Consider the following 20,461-nt stretch of genomic DNA (forward strand, 5'->3'; position numbering starts at 1 on the left):
CTTCCTCATCCTCCTCGTGCTCCTCATCCGAGTTCTTCTCAACGTTGGTCTGGTCGTCGTTCTCCGCCTCCTCCTTCTCATACTTGGTCTCCTCATCGTAGTAGTACCTGGGAGACTCAGGTACAATGGAGGGCTCGGATGAGGGGTCGGAGTCATCATATGGTGGCCCACCATCCTCATCGGAGGAGTAGTTGGAAGGAAGAAAAGAAGCAAGCGGAGAATAAGCCATGGTAGTTTTCTGGAGGAAGAGAGTGTGGAGGCAAGGCAATGGAGGTGTTGGTTAGCACAAGAGGAGGGTACTGGTATATTAATGGCTCTCAGTTGCTAAGGGAAAGCCAAAGGGTCACATCGGGAGTCGGGGGACGGAAAATGGCAAGAGGCACGTCGATCTCTAATAATGTAACGGTCTTTTGCAAGTGAATAACATTGAAATCTCAGTGAATTCTGGTAGAGAAATAAAGAACTAAACTTAATTTGCAAGTACTAGAACATGGAGAGATAAATGATCGATATCATTGCAAACATAAATGATCTACATAATCTCCCTAGGGTTGCTTAGGGACTCCCAGTTGCCCTCGAAGATGTTGAAGCGACTGACATGGCGGAAGTGACAACCTCTTTCTACCACTGTCAGGTGTGACCTTGAAGGCGGTCAACATCCTGGGAGGATGGAAGCACAGTGAAGACCAGCTTGGAGGAGGTGTCGTGCGCCATCCAGAAGTTGTGATGGCCCAGCAAAGCGCTGATGTAGACCGATGCGGTGTGCCAAGGAGTGTGGTGGTGCTGCTCGGTGACATAAATCGCCACCACCTGATCGGCAACACTGTTTCAGACACCAAGGTGGAGCAGCACGGCCTGGGTGACGGTGAGTTCTAATGGTGGAGTTGGAGCATCCATGTCGACGATCCTGAAATGCACATAGAAATTAGTTTTGATCGAAGAGGGGGCAAGGTCAAATGCACATACAAATTGATATAGAGACTAGGGAGAGAGCATGTACTTGCACCGAGAGGAGATGAGGAAGGGTTTTCTTGCGCCGAGAGGAGGAGATGCGGAAGGGTTTTACTGTACTTGAGGCTGGCTAAAGAAGAAGTGGAGGGCTGTGGCATCACATTTATAACAAGACCACCGCTCCTTCACCAGGCAAGTCTCCCAAAACAACCGTCGCTAGAACGTGGATGGTTGCCATGTTGATTTTAAGGTAAAAATAAGAATTCTTTAAGAAACCGGAATTTCTGCGAATATATTTTGTACGAGACTGGAATTTTTTGGTCACGTCTTACCGGAGTAGCAGAGACAGTTGCGTTTCTTGGCAACGTGAAGGCATATTTTATGGTTTAGGAAAAGTAAATAGGCTGGACTAACATTTTCGATCCTTTGTTGGCAAAAAGATGCTTGTTTTGAATTTGGGCAAGGTGAGCAAGGATTCCATCTTTTAGGAGAGAGCTTAGTAGGATCACATTATTTGTTAATAATCATCCCATATTAACCTCTCCAAAATCCGATTCACTATTCCAACTACAATCAGTGGCAAATTAAAGGGGGGCGCACTTGCCTTGGGAATTAAATGAGGGAAGACTAGGAATTGGTTACAATTTTTAGGAAAAATATGTACAGACGTATGATCTGTTATAGGAAAAGTGACTAGAACGGTCCAAAACTTTCTATCCATTGCTGGAAAAAATGATTTGAATTTTTTTAAGGTGAGCAAGGATTTCCTTGGTTTTGAGAGAGAGCCAAATATGATTACATTATTTGTTAATGTTCATATCATATTGATTTTCAATCTCTAAAAAAACCGATGCACTATTCCAACTTCAATCATATTAAATGAAACATAAAATAGAGTAGGAAAATAGGGGATTAATCTACCATCGAAAGGAAACAATCCTTTGATCTTACAAACAAAAGATAACAAGATAGCAAAGATGGCTAGGGTTCCAACAAAATCTAAAGTTACTAATTAACATCATAGCAAAGATAAGTGGGTCCTGAAGAGGTAGAAGCGGATCACGCAGCGGAAGATGATGACCTCGTTTCACCACTGCTAGGTGTGACTGTGAAGGCGATCAACATCCTAGGTGGATGGAAACATAGCTAAGATAATGGCGAAGGTGTCGTCGTCCACCATCCTGAAGTTGTGGTGGCCAAGCATAGTGCCGATGCAGACCGACGCGGTGTACCAAGGATCATACTAGTGCTGCTCTCTGACACAAGCTGCCACCACCTAGTCGATTTCACCCTCCCGGAGACCAAGATGTTGCAGCACGAGCAAGGAGATGGTGGTGACTAGCGGCGGAGGTGCAGCAACCATGTCCACGATCCTGAGATGCACATAGAAATTAGTTTGATCAAAGAGGGGGCAAGGTCGTATGCACATACAAATCGATATAGAGACTAGGGAGAGAGCCCTATACTTGAGCCGAGAGGAGATGCGGCAGGGTTTTCGTGTGTCGAGAGAGGATGCCCAAGGGTTTTCTTGCACTTGAGGCCAGCTGAAGAAGAAGAAGTGGAGGCTTGTTGCATTTATAACAAAACCACCGCTCCTTTGCCGGCAAGCCTCCCAAAATAACCGGCTTCGTGGATGATGTGACATTACACGTCGCTGGAACATGGACGGTTGCCACGCTAATAATTGGGTAAAACAAAGAATTCGATTCTTGGCGATGTGTAGACGTATGATCCATTTCTCAGAAAATTGAATAGGTCGGACTAACATTTGCAATCCTTTATTGGAAAAAAGATGTTTGGTCTGAATTTTGTCAAGGATTTCCTTGGTTTTGAGAGAGAGCTAAATATGATCATATTATTTGTTAATAATCATTCCATATTGATTTTCAACCTCTCAAAAAAAAAACAGACGCACTATTCCAACTACATTCTCATTTAATGAAACATAAAATTAGATCCATCTTGGTTTCTAGGGGGATGCGAGTAGGAGAATGACCCATTGGGAATTAAATGAGGGAATAACATAAATTGGTTTCTAAGGGCATGAGAGTAAGAGAACGAAATCTAAAATTACTAATTAATAGCGTAGCAAAGATAAACAATCTAATTAATCTCCCTAGGAAAAGCTTGGAACTCTTGTAAACAGCAAAATGAAATCATGCAATTCGATTGGCAAAGTGACAATACATCATCGGCACAATGATAAAAATAGCGATTCTTGGCGAGGTACAGACGTATGATCCATTGTCGGAAAAGTAAATAGGATGAACTAAACTTTTTATGACATATTGATTTTCAACCACTCAAAAAATCGATGAGGGAAGATAGTCATTTGTTTCTAAATACACAGTACAAGATAGCCGTTGTTTCTAATCTGTTGTGGTGCGGTGGGATACGAATAAATAATACATAACAAGACATGGCATGGTAGGCTATGACGCAGCATCATGACCAGGGAAAACCAAAGTACCAAGGAAGATGAACGGATTCTTGCCGATGTCCCATCATAGAGCAAACAGAGCAGAAAAAAAGGGGATTGATGTTGGGACTAAAAAATAGGGGATTTCCCTACTAGATTCACAGAGCAGGAAAATAGGGGATCGATCTTTCCATTGATCTTACACACAAAAGATAACAACATAGCAAAGATGGCTAGGGTTCCAACGAAATCTAAAGTTACTAATTAACATCATAGCAAAGATAACAACATTGATCTTCCACCGGCGTGGCTCGCTCACTCCATCCACCACTCGTTCCAGGCCACGACGCGGTAGTGGCTCCACCTTCTTGTTCTTGCCCCTCAGGGCGTGGACTTTGCCATCCCAGGACATAGTCCTTGACCTTATTCAGGATCCTCCACCGATGCCTCGTGCCAGGGCAGATGGGGCATGTAAAGGTGTTGTCAGCGTGGCGGAAGATGCGCAGAGTGTTGCCCCGGGGGAAAGGCGTGCAGTAGCCACGGCGACGGTCGTTAGATGAGTCCATCTCAGTCTGGGTGTCGGAGTCAGGGTCAATGCATCAGCTTGAAGGGTCACCATCAAGGCCAACTTCCGAGGCGGCAATGAGGGTGCAGGGGTGGAGGAAACCACCCCCACCGCCGAAGGAGGCTGGGAACACACCAGGGAGCCTCCAGTGGTTCCGTGGCGACCATCTGCATGTGATGGCGGGTTAAGGTCGGTGGTGTCGGAGTGCGATCTCGACGACAAATGCAATGGCCACCAGAGGTCACCGGCGTCAAAGCTGGATCCCGACGCGGAAGCGCCGCCATAGCGGAACGACCCCACCGCGTGGATGTAGCACTGTAGAGCTGCCGTGAAGTTGTGGGTGGTGGCGCGGCTGGAGCCACCACGAGAGCGTGACGACGACAATGAGGTGCCGGAGGATTGCTCGATGCGCGAGGGGGAGCCAGTGGGGGAGAGATGGTGCGACGGGGAGCTGGAGGAGGTGGGGGTCAAGGGGGAGACAGATCGCTTCATGGTGTCAGCCAGGCTGCTGGGGTGAGGCGCGCGCATCGGGGAGGAGATGGTAGTGGAATTGGCGATGACGCCGATGGTAGGGGAAATGGTGATTAAATAAGGAGTTTCTCTCCTTCCATGGGAAGTTGCGCCGGCTTCCTTGGGAAGCTAGGGAACAGGCGCCTCTCGAGGATGGCAACTAGCTCCTCAAACAACGCACGGGAACAGGAACTGGTACAGCAACCGCCGAAGGCTGTGGCATTGAATATTCGATGTGAATGCAATTGGTTATGATTCTTGGTGAATCTAGAAGGAAATTCTGTTGTCAGAAAAGTAAATAGGCCAGACTAAAATATTATGAGTGTGGAGTTAGTCGAAAACATTTGCTCTCCCCACCTATTAAGGATTGCCTTCCCAAGTCTTGGCAAACAAGGCTAGTGTGCAAGCTTGGGCAAGACAACCAAACAGACCCAGAGTTTCATCCATGGTTTCATTTTTTTTGTTGATGTGGCACTCTTGGAAATAACAAAATGAAATCATGCAATGAGATTGGCAAGATTGATAGTACATCATCCGCACAATGCTCAAAAACATAAGGCAACATAACCAAAGTGACACTTGCTATTCTTGGCAAGGTGTACAGATGTATGATCCATTGTCGGAAAAGTAAATAGGCCGGACTAAAATTTTTGATCCTTTGTCGGAAAGGGTGAGGGAGAGGAAACAGAGCAAGCAGAGCAGGAAAATAGGGGATCGATCTTCCATCCAAAAGGAAATGGACCAAACTGTTCGATCCTTTGTTGGAAAAATGGTATGAATTTTGGCAAGGTGAGCAAGGATTTCCTTAGTTTTGAGAGAGAGCCTAATAGGATTACATTATTTGTTAATTTTTGTCCCATATTGATTCTCAACCTCTAAAAAACCTATGCACTATTCCAAATACAATCACATTAAATGAAACATAAAATAGAGCAGGAAAAGAGGAGATTGATCTTCCATCCAAAGAAAACAATCCATTGATCTTACAAACAAAAGATAACAGCATATCAAAGATAAATATAAGGCAACATAACCAAAGTGACACTTTCTATTCTTGGCGAGGTGTATATAGGATTATGGATCGATCCAGTACGGTTCGTTGATGATCATGGGCGGCGCCGGCCTGTTGAGTAGGAACGGGTCCAGCAGGACCCCCTCACTCATTAGGATAGTCAATGCAGCGGGCCCACTTAACATCAATAGTCGAGCGGCTGGCCACAGGATCCACACGCAGTCAGCCCAGCCTCTAGGGCACTCCACCCACTACACGCTAGTTTCAAGTGGCGACGACGCCTTGTGGGAGATGGGGTCGTGGTATTCTGGTGGCGGCGTCGGGGCTTCCCTCACCGCTCCCTGGCTGACCAGCAATGACCCCTGCAGGTGCTGCAGTGTGTGCGGGGCTCCATCGGGTCAGTCCTCCACTATGACGCCTTCGTCGTGCCGCAGTCATCGCATCTCCCCACCGTCATAGTGGCTGGCGCGGATGGTGGGAGGGCAAGGATGGCCATTGTGTCACTTCAGCTCGGACGCGAGGCACACGAGGAACGGCGCCGTCCATTAGGGGAGATGTTGGCGGAGGCAACGAACAGGCACCAGGAGTCGCGTGACAGCAAAGAAGGAATAGTGAGGTTCAAAAGGCAATTAAATAAGGAGTTCCTCGGCTTCCATGGGAAGTTGCGCCAGGTTCCTTGGGAAGCTAGGAAACCGGCGCCTCTCGATCTGAATGCAATTGGTTATGATTCTTGGCGAAGCTAGACGTAAATTCCGTTGTCGGAAAAGTGAATAGACCAGACTAAAATGTTATGAGTGTGGAGTTAGTAGAACATATTTGAGTAGTGCAGTGGTGGATAGCAACTACCGCACAATAAGGATTGCCTTGCCAAGTCTTGGCAAGCAAGGCTAGTGGGAAAGCTTGGGCAAGACAACCAAGCAGACCTAGAGTTTCATCCATGGTTTCATTTTTATTTGTTGATGTCGCACTCTTGGAACAACAAAATGAAATCATGCAATGAGATTGGCAAAAGTGACAGTACATCATCGGCACAATGTTTAGAAACATAAGGCAACATAACCAAAGTGACACTTGCAAAATACATCATCGGGAAAATGTTCAGAAACATAAGGCAATTCTATGGTCCTTTCACTCTAAGTACCATTAGCTACCAAAATATAAGAGCACCATCCCACCTCTGAACCATCTACTTAATTAACCTTGCCACCAAGCATCAATCCCGCGACAACAGCAAATAAAGCAAGCAGCATGTGCGCGAGTTTGACATTGTGCTAATAATTCCCAATTGACTTCAGCTCGGCAGTAGCCTTTTAAAGTTGTTGCTGCACCGTCTTGAGCTCATTCCTAATCTCTCTAAGCTCTTAGTTAGCTTTTCCTAATTCTTCCTCCTACTTCTTTGCATCCTCTTCAGCTTGCACCTTCTTCTTCATGAGTCTAACCAGAACACCAAAGGCCCTATCATCCCATTCTGGATCAACCCAGATCATGTAACCACATTACTTTTTTCTTTCTGCAAATTAAACGCCCCTTTACAAATTGCTGTTGACAATAGTAACATGAAACCACAGAACCAAAATCTCTGTGAAGCAGGTAGCCATTACCTTTGGGCAGCAAGCAAACCAGTGGCCAGGGTTGAGAAAGATCCAAGAATACATCACCACAACTCTCAACCTATGATCGAACTTGTTTTCAGGATGCCAATGGGTAGTGTTGCCGAAAGATGTCTCCGAGCAGTAGCTGCCAATGGAAGAAGATGGTGGAATACTTGGATGTTTCATAAAAGTCATTATAACTTGAAATCAATGTTTAGTTTTACACTTCATAAACTATAGCCTATCAACTTTTAACACCAATCGGAATGCAAACCTAAGGGTAGGATGAAATCGGAATCTACTGCCTTCAACCGAAATCCCCAATTCCAGAAATCCCCTTCCCTCTGACAAAAGGGGAAAGTAGTGGCACAAAATACGGGACTGACCTGACCGTAGCTCCTACTCTTCCCTTCGCTGCTAGGATGCGTCATTCCCGCCGCCTGTTGCAGATCTGCGCACCAATGCCTCTAGGCTCAAGTCTTTGCCACAGCCAACAGGAGCGTGCTGGAGAGTACTCCGTTGCAGATATACCCGTTGCTCTGACCTGCAACTGGAAAGTAGACTACACTTATTAGAATTATAATATAAAGAAGCTATCTTATTCAAAAACCATAAAGTACATTATGTCTTAGTGGTAGTGCTGACTCTTCAGAATCAAGAGGTCGTTTTTATTTTTCTTCCTTTTTTTCTCAGACTGAGTTGTGGGACCCTGCCAGATTTTATTATCTCAGCTGCCCATTGTATTATCACACAACGTATTTGTATACATACTACCAATATCTATATTATTAGTATTCCTCAATTATGCAGTGTATATGAATTCTAAATGGTAAATATACTAGAATCAAATTGAAAGTAGACTAAACTAAAGCGGCATAATCAGATTGCATGTCATAGCCATTCATCACTACAAAGTTCGTAATCATCGTTCTTACTTATCCTAATTTGCCAGATAGTACATCACAACAGTAGCGATTGCTTGACCTTCTTCACCACATTGGTGGCCTGTTCCAGGTGTCCCTTCACCTTCTGCAGCTCAGCGACAGTCGCTTCAAGCTTCATGTTAGCCTTTCATTCTTCCTTCAACGATCTTTCTTCCTCTTCAACTTTTGCCTTCGTCTTCATCAGCTTCATCAAAATATCTTTAGTTCTAGCATCCCATTCAGGATCAACCCACATAAACGCTACACATTTTAGCCCTTCACGCTGTAGACACCGATTACATTCATACAATTCTTCATTTACAACACTAATATCAAGAGTACAAGCAAGGTTTATTAGAATTTAAACAAGTTAGCATTTACCTCGCTACAGGATGCATGCTGGCGCCCAGGGTTGTCAAATGTCTAATTATACCTCACAAGAAGAGCATACCCATGCTCGCACTTGTATACATGATCCACAATGATAAGATTATCGTCAGGAGGCCCCGATCTACCGCTACCATTGACTTAAAGCACCTCTAGAAGCTAGTAAAATATAAGAACCTATCAATCCATAATACAATCCAAATTAAAAACTAACTACATCATGAAAGTCATTGTAACTTGAAATTAATGTTTAGTTTTGCACTTCATAAACTATAGCCTAACAACTTCTAACACCAATCATAATGCAAATATAAGGGTACGACAAAATTGGAATCTAGTATGTTCAACCCAGATCCCCAAATCTAGAAATCCCCTTACCTAGGACGATAGGGGAAAGTAGCAGCTCAAAATAGGGCACTCACCTCATCGTGGCTCCTCATCCTCCCATCATTGCTAGGTTACGCAATCATCCTCCCATCGCTGCTAGGATGCGCCATTCCCGCCGCGGGCTGTTGCAGATCTGTGCAGCAAAAGTCTTTGCGAAGTTAGCGAAGCGTGGTGGCGGCCATTCGATCAGTAAAGACTCACCTGAAACTTACATGTGGGACCCGGTCATGGTAAAGACTTCCCATTCGATCGGTAACAGGTTTGACCCACGGGAGGAGCACGTCTTCCTTTTTATTTTACCATCCTATTTATCAGCTTAAACTTACATGTGGGATCCTAGTTGGTTTATGATATTTTTGCAGAGCTTATATCGTCACAAAACCTCTGTGGAATAGTGAGTGACGATTTTGTTTTGGCTACAGTGGCAACTTTTATGACATTTCATAACTTTATCACTAAATTTGCTCCGACGTGAAACTTTATGATATTTTCAGCTAGAAACGTCATAAATGTGTCATAAAATTTTCGTCATACATCAACACATTTCTTGTAGTGCACGTTCTTGTGACCCTGGACTTTGACGACAGCAACTACGTGCAATGGAGCGCCTTCCTCGACAACACCCTTCTCAAGTTTAGGCTCATCGACCATGTCGACGGCACTGTCGACACCCAACTCTGCCTCCACAACGCTAAGTGGACGCAAATCGATCACTACATCGTGTCTTGGCTCTACGCCACCGTCACCAAGGGCATCATGGACACCATCTTCCAACCCCGGTGCACGGCCTTCTCGCTATGGATGGCTATCCACAACCTCTTGCTCGACAATGCCATGCACCATGCCTTGTATGCCCTGCAGGAGTTCCACAGCCTGTTCCAGGGTGACATGTTCGTCAATGAGTATTGCGGCCGCCTCAGGAAACTCTCCGACGAGCTGCACGATGTTGGCGACCTAGTGTCCGATCCCGCTCTGGTGGTGAACATGCTCCGCGGCCTCAACTCCAAGTTCCACAACGTGATCTTCATCATCGGCTCCCAGTGCCTAATGCCAGACTTCCTCATCTTCCGCTCATACCTCCTTCCAGAAGAACGCCACATGGAGAACCGCCACAAGATGGAAGATGCGACGGCTCTCCTCGCTATTGGATCATCTTCATCCTCCAGCAAGCACTGGTGGAAAACTCGCATTTAGTCCCGGTTGGTAGGGAGCAAATCTCCCAAAAATCCATCCGGGATAAAGCATTCAAGACGAAAGGGGGTCTTTAGTCCCGGGTCACTCAACCGGGACTAAAGACACCCATTAGTCCCGGTTGGTAAAACCAGCCGGGACTAAAGGGGTCACCACGCTAGGCACAGCCCCCACCCCCTTTAGTCCCGGTTGCGCCAAAAAAATATTAGAAATTCCTAGGAGACCCCCCCACACGCGCACGTCGCAAGTTGTAAGTCACGCGATTTTTCACACGAAATATGCGCGTGCGTGGCACGTGGGATTCGAACCCACGACCTCAAGCCTCGCGTGTAGCTTCCTTAACATGCCACCTACACAGCACATCTGACTATATAGGGGACATAATCCTTTTGTATTAACTCATGGGGCATCTTTTAGTCTCGATTTGTGTTACCAACTGGGACTAAAGACAAACTGAGACTAAAGGGTCCGAGAGCTTTAGTCCTTTTTTAGCCACCTGTGAGGAACCCTTTAGTCCTGGTTGGTGTTACCAACCGGGATTAAAGGGTCAAGGGCTTTAGTCCCGGGTGGTAAGACCAACCGGGACTAAAGGTAACCTTTACCTTTAGTAAAGGTTACCTTTAGTCCCGGTTGGTCTTACCACCCGGGACTAAAGGGTCCCCCACGGTTGCTGATTTTTTCACCCGGGGCTAAAGGGTGTCCCATGGGTGGCTGATTTTTGACCCGGGACTAAAAGGGAGCCTTTACTCCCGATTGATATTTGACCCAGGGCTAAAGCACCTTTTGTCCCGGGTCAACTTTAAACCAGGACAAAAGGGGGTGCATGGAAGGTGAGTTCTCTACTAGTGAAGCCATCTACCCCTCCAACATCTTCCCCGACATTCGCTCCGACGAAGCCCGCCTTCGATAAGAAGAAGAAACGCAAGCAGTCCAACGGCCGCGCTCGCCATGGCGCCACCACTCCGTCTTCCCAAGGCGCGCCGCCTCCACAGCAACAACCGCGGGGATCGGCATACAACCCCTGGACCGGTGTTGTCCAGGCGTGGCCAATGCCCTAGTGGCGCGTCTCGGGCACTAGCGTCCTCGGCCTCCGACCTGGAAACAACCACGCCCTAACGGCCTCGTACCAAACTCCCACCGGCAATGTCGGCTTCAACAACACGATGCAGCCCACTGCACCACCTCAATTGCTTGCAGCTCTTCAGGGCGTTCCCGCTCTAGGAACGTACACCAGCAGCGTGGCGGCGACTGGTTCCTCGACACCGGCATGACATCACACATGGCGTCCAATCCTGGTAGCAACTCATTTCTCTCCCCTTGTTCTTCTCCTACAAACATAATCGCTGGCAATGGAGCCACCCTACCTGTGCACCACACAGGCCATGTTTCTATCCCCACCTCCAATTCCCCACTGCACCTCCGCAATATTCTTATTTCTCCTTCTTTGATAAAGAACCTTGTTTCAGTTCGTGCACTAACCAGAGATAATTCACTCACTGTAGAGTTTGACCCTTTTGGCTTTTCTATCCACTGCTAGAGAACTGACTTTAGATACCACCTCCTTTAGAGAAACTCCAACCAGGATAAAAAGGGTCCTCCACAGGTGGATGAAAAAAGAATAAAGCCCTCGGACCCTTTTTTATCCTGGTTGGTGTTTAGAATTGGAATAAAAAGGGTCCCTCATGTGTGGCTGGGAAATGACTAAATCCCTCGAACCTTTTTATCCCGGTTGGTATTACCAATCGAGATTAAATGAGGTCTTTAATCCCGGTTGGTGTTACCAACCTGGATTAAAGGGTCCTCTATGAGTTAATGCAAAAGGATAGCATCCCTTATATAGATAGATGTGGTGTGTAGGTGGGATGGCAAGCTACGCGCGAGGCTTGAGGTCATGGGTTTGAATCCCACGGACCGCGCACGCGCATATTCCGCCCACGGACCGCGCACGCGCATATTCTGCCCACGGACCAACCGGGATAAAAGGGGCGGGAGACAGCCCCTGGCGTGGCGACCGTTTTATCTCGGTTTTGGGACCCGTGATAAAAGATCCCCTTTTATTTCGACAGATTAATCCCGGATGCATTTTCGGGAGATATGCACCCTACGAACCAGTACTGATACCGAGAGTTTTCTAGTAGTGATTGAGGATCTTCGCACCAGGACGGTTCTTCTCCGCTGTGACAGCTCCGGGGACCTCCATCTGCTGCGCCTCCCCGGCTCCTCCACAGCTCATCATAATCTCCAGGCCGTGCACTCCACCAAGCTCTGGCATGCCCGTCTAGGACACCCTAGCAATGCTTCTTTATCTAAAGTTCTTTCATCTTTTGATTTTAGATGCTGTGACGGCATACCAGCATCTTTTGATTTTAGGGGCATTGTTGGTGTGTTGCAATACCTTACTCTCACACACCCTGATGTAGCATACGCAGTCCACCAAGTTTGCCTCCACATGCACGCGCCCACGGACACACACTGGAGTCTCATCAAACGCATCCTTCGTTACATCCATGGCACCATTGACCACGGCCTGCAGCTGCACGCGTCGTCCTCACCGTCCCTGACTGCCTACTTCGATACCGATTGGACTGGCTGCCCGGACACCTAACGATTGACCTCAGGCTGCTGCGTCTTCTTCGGTGACTCGCTTATCTCCTGGTCCTCGCGACGGCAGACGACTGTCTCTCGGTCAAGTGCTGAAGCCGAGTACAGGGTGGTGGCAAATGCGATGGCAGAATGTTGCTGGTGGGTCTGCAACCTTCTTCACGAGATGCACATCAACATCGACAAGGCGACAGTCATCTACTGCGAGAACATCTCCGTGGTATATCTTACTGCTAACCCGGTGAATCACAGGAGAACCAAGCATGTCGAACTCGATGTTCACTTTGTTCGTGAGAAGGTCGCCCTGGGACAGTTGCGTGTGCTACATGTTCCAACCCAGCAACAATTTGCAGACATCACGACAAAAGGCCTTCCATCGCCTGTTTTTGAGGAGTTCAAGCTCCCGATGCATCAACTGAGGGGGGTGTAGAGAATCGATAGCCATAGGCCCATAGCTTATCTCTTGTAACGCCCTGGAGCAAGTCTCCCGGACTCCCATTAAACGTGTGCACGTTAGCTAGAATCGGATCACAGTTAGCAGCCAACGTCTCTTGTACATGTATAGCAGCCATTAAGTAACAACCAACTCAATGGAAGGATCGTCGTGCATTGCATTCCAACTCTCTTCAGATCAGAAGGGCAAAAAACGAGGAGCAATGATATATGGCACCCATTTTTGCTGAAGTTCTTGATTTTAGCCTGTGGTCTCTGGATAGTTTTATAAACCAGTTAAAGAAAACTTGGTAGTTCACAGATTATACTTCCACTTGACCGAAGAACAAAACCCGGGCAATGTGAAATCAAATGATCAAGCACTGGTCCCCAACTGCTGGGGGAAAATCTCAATAACCCTGAACCATGATCAAGCACTAAGCTAGTCCGGTATTATTTGATTGCTGCAGATAAAGAACAACACAATTCAGTATACTAGTTCAGCAACAGAAAGAAAAAAAGAACTCTTCTTGCCTCGAAGAATTGTGGTAGAAAAAAAAAATCCGCATCTCCCTAATTGCCTAGCTAATCACTCAATTCTTCCTTCTTCACATTTGGGCAGTTGTATCTATAATTCTATCAACAATTGCCGCCACAATCGCCGGACATTGGACCTGGACAGGATCTGCTCGTCGCCTCGGCGACGCGGTGGTGACATTGACAATGTTGGGTACGAAGACAATGGCATGCCTCCGTTGGCCTGGGATTCTTGGTCCAATGGTCCGGTTCGTCCGGCTGCTCTACAAGATCTGAACGGGGCCGGTGTTGCAGAAGGCGTCCGGCGGGCCCCCGGCGCCGACGCGGAAGTGCCAGAGGCGGCCCTTGGCGGCGACGAGGTTGTCCTCGCAGAGGTACTCCCACGCGTACCACCTATCCACGGTCCGGTCCACGTCGTGCACCGCCACGTCCACCTGGGGTGCCCCCTCCCCAGCCGCCGCCGCCGCCGCGGACGCGCGCGCCAGCGCCGCGGCGGTGTAGATGGTGCCCATCCGGCCGGGCTCCTCGGGGCCCGCACCGCTGGGCCCGTCGACGACGACGACGTCCCACCGCGCGTCGAGCACCTCGCGTGGAAGCGAGGTGAGCGCCAGCGGGCATCCGGACTTGCGCACCGCCCCCGTTGGCCGCCGGCACGCCGGGCTCCCCCGCGCGCGCCGCAGCAGCGGCCACGCCTCCGCCGCCGCGTCCCGGTACCGCGCCCGATGGATGGCCACCGCGGAGTCGGTGCTCCGGGCGCCACTGGCCTTGCGCCCGGAGCCGAGCACGCGGCGCGCGGCGGCGGCGTCCTCGGCGCTGTCGGTGACGAAGGCCGTGGCGGCGGCGGCCCCGGAGCCGGAGTTGAGCCTGGCGAGCGCGAGGAGCTGCGGGGAGAGGCCGAAGACCAGCAGCCTGCACGGCGCGCGCGCGGCGACGAGGGAGCGGAGCAGCGCGAGCTCCTTGGCGGCGAGCGCGCTCCTGGCCGTCCCGTTGCCGCCGGCGTCCCACGCCGGGCTGCGGAGGGAGGAGGAGGCCCCCGACGAGGAGCTGGTGAGGAGCAGCAGCTTGATGAAGGAGAGCGTGGAGAAGATGACGATGGCGATGGTCAGCAGCTGCTTCGGCGGCAGCATCCTGCTTCCCCCGCCGCTGCCGCCGCCGATGTGCATCTGGGGACTTCTTGCCCTGCTCTCCTCTTTTTTTTTATCTCCTCCACTGTTGGATCCTCTACTGAGTTCTTGATCTGGTGTTCTTCCCCATTGCCTGCCGATTCTTTCTGCTCTCGGATGCCAGATCTCGTGCTCCTCCGCTGGGCTGCCGGGATCTTGTCCTGCGTACTTGGTTGGGGTTGCTCTGCTGTCGGCCGTGCCCTGTCCTCTGCTAGCCTGGGTGTTGACTTCTCTACGGCTGCTGTTAGCTGATGTTTCGGTATCACCTTTTTGAGGCTGTTGAGGTGGTAGCTGCTGACCTGCTGTGTTCAGCTGCTACATCCTTCAGGCCTGCTCGGATCCGGCGTCCTAAACTTTAGGACATATTACATCGGTTGTTTAGATACTAATTAGAAGTATTAAATATAATCTAATTATAAAATTAATTGCACATATGGAGTCTAATTCGTGAGACGAATCTATTAAGTTTAATTAGTCTATAACTAGCAAAATGCCCATGCGTTGCTACGGTAAAAGATCGATTGTATTTTTCAAACTAATGACATTTTATACCAACACAAATACTGCCATATCCTTTTTTTCCTTTCGGTTCCCGATAACAACTATATCCAGCATTTAACATTTCCTAAGTTTAAGAAGTTTTGTAGTGGCTACTTGTTACCACGCATCAATTCTAACATCCAAGAGCGAAAATATATCACATTCACATTTAAGCAGTACTCCTATCAGCTATATTGTTTGCTTGATATTTTCACCATTATCCAAAGAATGAGATGCTCCAGCCATCTGATCATGCAATTTAAGCAGAAATGTCACCCCCGGTAAGAACTCATAAAGTCGAGCCTCTCTTCAAGGATTCTAGTCCTCTCAGCAGCAGCTGTTCTTTCTTTTTCCAATTCTTGTTGGTGCCTCTCTTCAAGCATTCTTGTCTTCTCTGAAGGTCCAAAGGAGCTCACAATTTCTTTTAGTGAAATATTAGGAGTTACTATGGGTTCACTGAAAAATAAGGAAGAGAGCAGGAACAGTAACCAGCTATAATCCACCAGGTCAAGCAAAAATGCAGACTACGAACAAAAATGGAGAGAAGAAACAAACAATACCTGAGCTTCTCCAATGGAGCACGACCCAAAAGAACGTCGCACGTCGCGCATTTTGTATCCCCCTTCGTCAACTTGTCATATATGCATTGCCTGCAAACTGAACAAAGCATGCTATTATCGATGACTGAAGAAATGGAAGTCCAGGATGTTTACGGATTGCTAGCACAACAGCTCTATAATTCGTTTCATGACAGCGCTACGCGATGGCATTGAGCAGCTAGGACTGGGTGACAAGACACTCGCGCACAGATCGAGAACCCTCTGCACCCATGCTCAGCTGATCTAATTGCGAGTTGCGACTGATGCGCACCTGACCACTGCCCAGTGGAAAGCCCCTATTACAGTGTCAAAATCGAATGGAATCCAATCGATGGCAGGCGAACTGGAACTGGTCAACAAGGCCATTACCATCCCCGCCCGTCGGCCACGGCCAGGACGCCCACATCTGCAAACTTTTGGGGAACGCCGCCCCCAGAAGAGGAAGTAGAGGAAGTAGCATTTCGATCGAGGATCCCTGATCCCATCAGCTTGCGCGGAGGAGGCGGGGGAGCGAGCTTACAGGCATGGAGGCACTCGGAGATGGAGGTGGCGTCGTGGAGGAGGCCGCCGCAGATTCCGCAGCTGAGGCACGGCGCGACGGCCAAGCGGTGCACCACCACCGCATCCGCCGCGGCGCCCGCGCGGCCGCCGCCTCAGCTCTGCCGCGCGAAGGTGCCGCGAGGTGGCGGTCCTGGCGGCTGGAGAGCGGTGCTGTCGGGGAGCGGGTCCGCCGTCGCCGGAGCCGAGGCTTGCCGGCTTCCCCGTACCATTGCCGATGCGGGGCGGCACGAGCGCGCTGGCGAGAAGTCGGCCCACCGGCCGAACACGACGCCTCCTTTTTCCCGATCCAGATCCGGCACGGGGCGCGGCTCGGAGGGCGGAGGGAGGGGGCCGCTGGCCGCCCGCTCTGCCGCCCGGCTCCCCTGCTCCGCCACCCGCCCTCGCTCCTTACCGCCCAGCTCCCACCGCCCCTCCCTGCTCTCCACTGCCGCCGCCCTGCTCCCGCCGGATCCAAATCCGGCGCGGGGCATGGCTCGGAGGAAGGGGGAAGCGATTACCGTTTGTTTCAGTTTAACCCTCTCTCTTACTTCTTTTTTCCACCCGAGCCACCAATTTGTTAGAATTTGGACCGCGGGTTGATTCCAGGAAAGTTGAGGGGCTTTTTTGAAAAATGACCATGACGGTCGACCGTTCCAAGAAACATCCTCGCTTTCCTCTTTTTTTCCACTCGAGCCCCCCTATATTCAGAATTGGACTGCGGGTTGATTTCACAAAACGTCAGGGGTTTTTTTGCAAAATGACCAATGACGTACGAAAACCCAGGCAGAGACGTTACTTGCTTTAATAATGGTAAAGATTTGACAATGTGGTGCTACAGTGACCATTTGCTAATGATGGATTAATTAGGCTTAATAGATTCGTCTCGTAAATTAGTATAGAAATTCTGCAGTTAGTTTTATAATTAGCTCATATTTAGTCCTCCTAATTTGCGTCCGAACATCCGATATGATCCTATTTTAGTACTTATATCCAAACACCTCCTGATTCTACATCGATTTCCTTTATTTCTAGACGTTTTTGCTTGGATTCCAAGAGAGATATTTCATATTCTCAAGAGAGAGTTTTTATTCACATTTCATCACATATGGCTAAAACGGCCAAGATTTCAATTGATGTTTTTGTTTAGCCGGCCGGTTGGGAGCTACCAAGTTGGTCACGTAACTGTGGTGGCGGTGGCAGCGGTTGTTATCCGAATCTAGGTAGGTACAACGGTGTTACAAAGAGTCGTCACGGTCTAAAAATTATCACGTTAATCGAGAAAAGAAAAAATATATTATTAAATTTTATGAAGATCTAACGATCTAAACTAACTCAAATAACTCAAAGAGTCCCTATCAACTATAATTAATAATTAGACAAATTAGGAATGAAAAATAATGGAAGTGCATGTTAGATTGGAAAGTCATTTTCCTCTTGTTACGTTTGGCAGAAATACGACCGTGCACCGTACAGGGGGAAAAAGGTTAAGTCATTTTCGTTAAATTAAGTGAGAGTATAGCATACCTGATGTTAAAGATAGTTAAGGAGATTCTTTGTTTTTAAAGGACTACGGCAGTTAGTCACGCAAGCCTCAACAACATTTTTATTACCACACATGACGGTGCAACTGTGCAAGCCTGCAGTTTTTGCGAGGTAGGAAAGGATGAGACGGACAAATAGCAAGGGCTATGCTATGCTATCCAGAAACTTAGGGGTGTTTGGATTCTGAAGCTAAAGTTTAGTTCATGTCACATCGAATATTCGGAGACTAATTATAAGGACTAAATATGAGTTAATTATAAAACTAATTATACAGATGGAGGCTAAACGGCGAGACAAATCTATTAAACCTAATTAATTCATCATTAGCAAATGGTTACTGTAGCAGCACATTGTCAAATCATGAACTAATTGGGCTTAATAGATCCGTCTCGCCGTTTAGCCTCCATCTGTGCAATGGGTTTTGTAAATAGTCTATGTTTAATACTTCTAATTAGGAATATAAACATTTGATGTGACAGGGATTAAAGTTTAGCTTGGCGATCCAAACACCCCCTTAACCCGCTTTTTGTCTACATTGGAAGCCGCACGGTGCCATCAAAGGAGAGAGGTCATCGGACACGCATTGGATCACGCATTGCCTGGAGCCAAGTTGAGTGTGGTAAAAAAAACCCATAAATTTCTCCCCTTCCAAATGTTCTAGAGAATAACCCTGAGGATTGTCGAGCTTAATCGAGCACTACTGCAGATATAGTCATCCACAATGACCTATCGCCGTCGGCGGTGATATAGCATCAGAGCTGGTTTAAATGGTCCATAACCCTACCTAATTTAGAACCGGCGGTGATGCTATCATAGCCGGCTTTTAATAGCACCCGGTGGTGGTACTTCGGACACGAACTCGAAATAAAATTTCAATGCAGTTGAGTCGAGCTCCCTCGAGTCCAACCCACCAACCCCATAGCCCCGACGCCCACCCTCCTCTCTCGGCTCTCTATCTCTCCGCTCCCCTTCTCCCTCCTTCCCTCTCTCTCCCATCCCTAGCCCCCGCCCGCCCCCCTCTCTCTCGACCCTTCTCCACTCCACTTCTCCCTTCGCCACCCCTCTCCTCCCCCCTCCGCTCGCCCCTCACCTCGTGGCTGTGGTGAGGAGCAGCGGTGGGGCGAGGCGTGGGGCGATCAATGGGGCCAAGGGTTGCGGCTCGACGGCGGGGCGAGGCGAGGCGCAGCGGCGCCCTGCTCGTCTAAGAGCTGCGGTGGGGTGAGGGGATCCAGCTGTAGCGGTGGGGTGATGGGATCCAGCTGCGACGGCGGGGCGAGATCCAGTGGCGGTGGCGGTATGTCTACTTTCTCTCTCTCTACCGGATCCAGTGGGCAAGTGGGCGGCGGCACGCGCGGGGCTCCAGCAGCGTTGAGCGTAGTGGCGCGGGGATAGGCAGCGGCGGGCACTGCTACCGACGGGGCCGGGGGGAGGGGCGGTGCCAAGCGTGCCGGCAGCCGGCAGGGTGCGTCGCGGCCGGTGGGGCGTGGGGCCAACATCCTTTTCTCCTTTTTTTTCAGAACCGGCGTTGATGGGGTACCCGTCATTGCCGAATTTCAAATGACGGATCCGAAACCAGCAGTGATAGGGGAGTTGGGGGCCGGTGGTGATATACAATTTTGTAGTAGTGGGCGCTACAAATGAAAACAAACTGAGAATAAAATGTGTGTCCGATGACCTCTCTCCTTTGGGGTCACCGTGCGGCTTCCAAGCTATGTTTTTTTATGTAGGCCCAATGATAGAAATTGTAGTGAGATAAAAGCGTTGCGCGGTTCATGCTTGCCGGTTTAACATCGCTTGTGTTTCAATTTGTTACGCAAGCATAAATCGAAAGCATTGTGGAATCGACACTCCCTTGCATAAAAATAAAAGCGTGTGGGAAGCATTGTAGTGAGATAAAAGCGTTCCGCGGTTCATGCTTGCCGGTTTAACATCGCTTGTGCTTCAATTTGTTACGCAAGCATAAATCGAAAGCATTGTGGAATCGACACTCCCTTGCATAAAAATAAAAGCGTGTGGGAAGCTTTGCCGGTGCTTTAATTTTCTGGTAAATTGAATCACAAAAAGGGATCAACACTCCATTGCACAAAAATAAAGGTTTAAAGCCTCAGCAACAAAAAAAAAAAAGCATTGCGATCCCACCACTGGTGGAAAAGTGAGTATTAGTCTCGGTTGGATAGCCTTGTATATCACGAATATCCAATCGGGACTAATTTTCTGAGACTAAAGGCCCCCCTCTTTAGTCCTAGGTCACTCATCCGGGAACTCATCTGGGATTAAAGACCCTTTTTAGTCCCGTATTACCAACCGGGACTAAAGATCTTTTTCTTTTTACCTTGAATTTTTTTCCATATTAATGCTAATTGTTGCTTCCCTTATATATATAGCTATACGTATACATCCTTAGCATACACTACTTACACATATATGTTCGTATTGTACGCATATCGTATATATATTTTATGATAGTACATGCATAACTACTATATATACAATTCTTAGTAGTTTATACACATCAAGCTAGTATTTATACAAATACTATATATATAATAATTTGTCACCTTCATTCTTAG

At 48.4% G+C, this 20,461-nt stretch overlaps 2 protein-coding genes across 2 annotated transcripts; one reads left to right on the forward strand and one right to left on the reverse strand.

The window, feature by feature from the left end:
• The first annotated feature begins 726 nt into the window (after positions 1-726).
• Positions 727-9,940, forward strand: LOC117834389 (uncharacterized). The gene is made up of 2 exons (XM_034713982.1): positions 727-865; positions 9,300-9,940. Exons 1-2 carry the CDS (start codon positions 727-729, stop codon positions 9,938-9,940), a joined length of 780 nt encoding a protein of 259 aa, XP_034569873.1.
• Positions 9,941-13,397: 3,457 nt separating this feature from the next.
• Positions 13,398-15,001, reverse strand: LOC117866525 (arabinogalactan O-methyltransferase 2). The gene has a single exon (XM_034750746.2). The coding sequence runs from the start codon at positions 14,668-14,670 to the stop codon at positions 13,771-13,773; it is 900 nt and encodes a 299-aa protein (XP_034606637.1). The 5' UTR covers positions 14,671-15,001; the 3' UTR covers positions 13,398-13,770.
• Between the last annotated feature and the right edge of the window lie 5,460 nt (positions 15,002-20,461).

Source organism: Setaria viridis, chromosome 8, assembly GCF_005286985.2.
Source record: "Setaria viridis chromosome 8, Setaria_viridis_v4.0, whole genome shotgun sequence".
NCBI classification, from domain to species: Eukaryota; Viridiplantae; Streptophyta; class Magnoliopsida; order Poales; family Poaceae; genus Setaria; species Setaria viridis.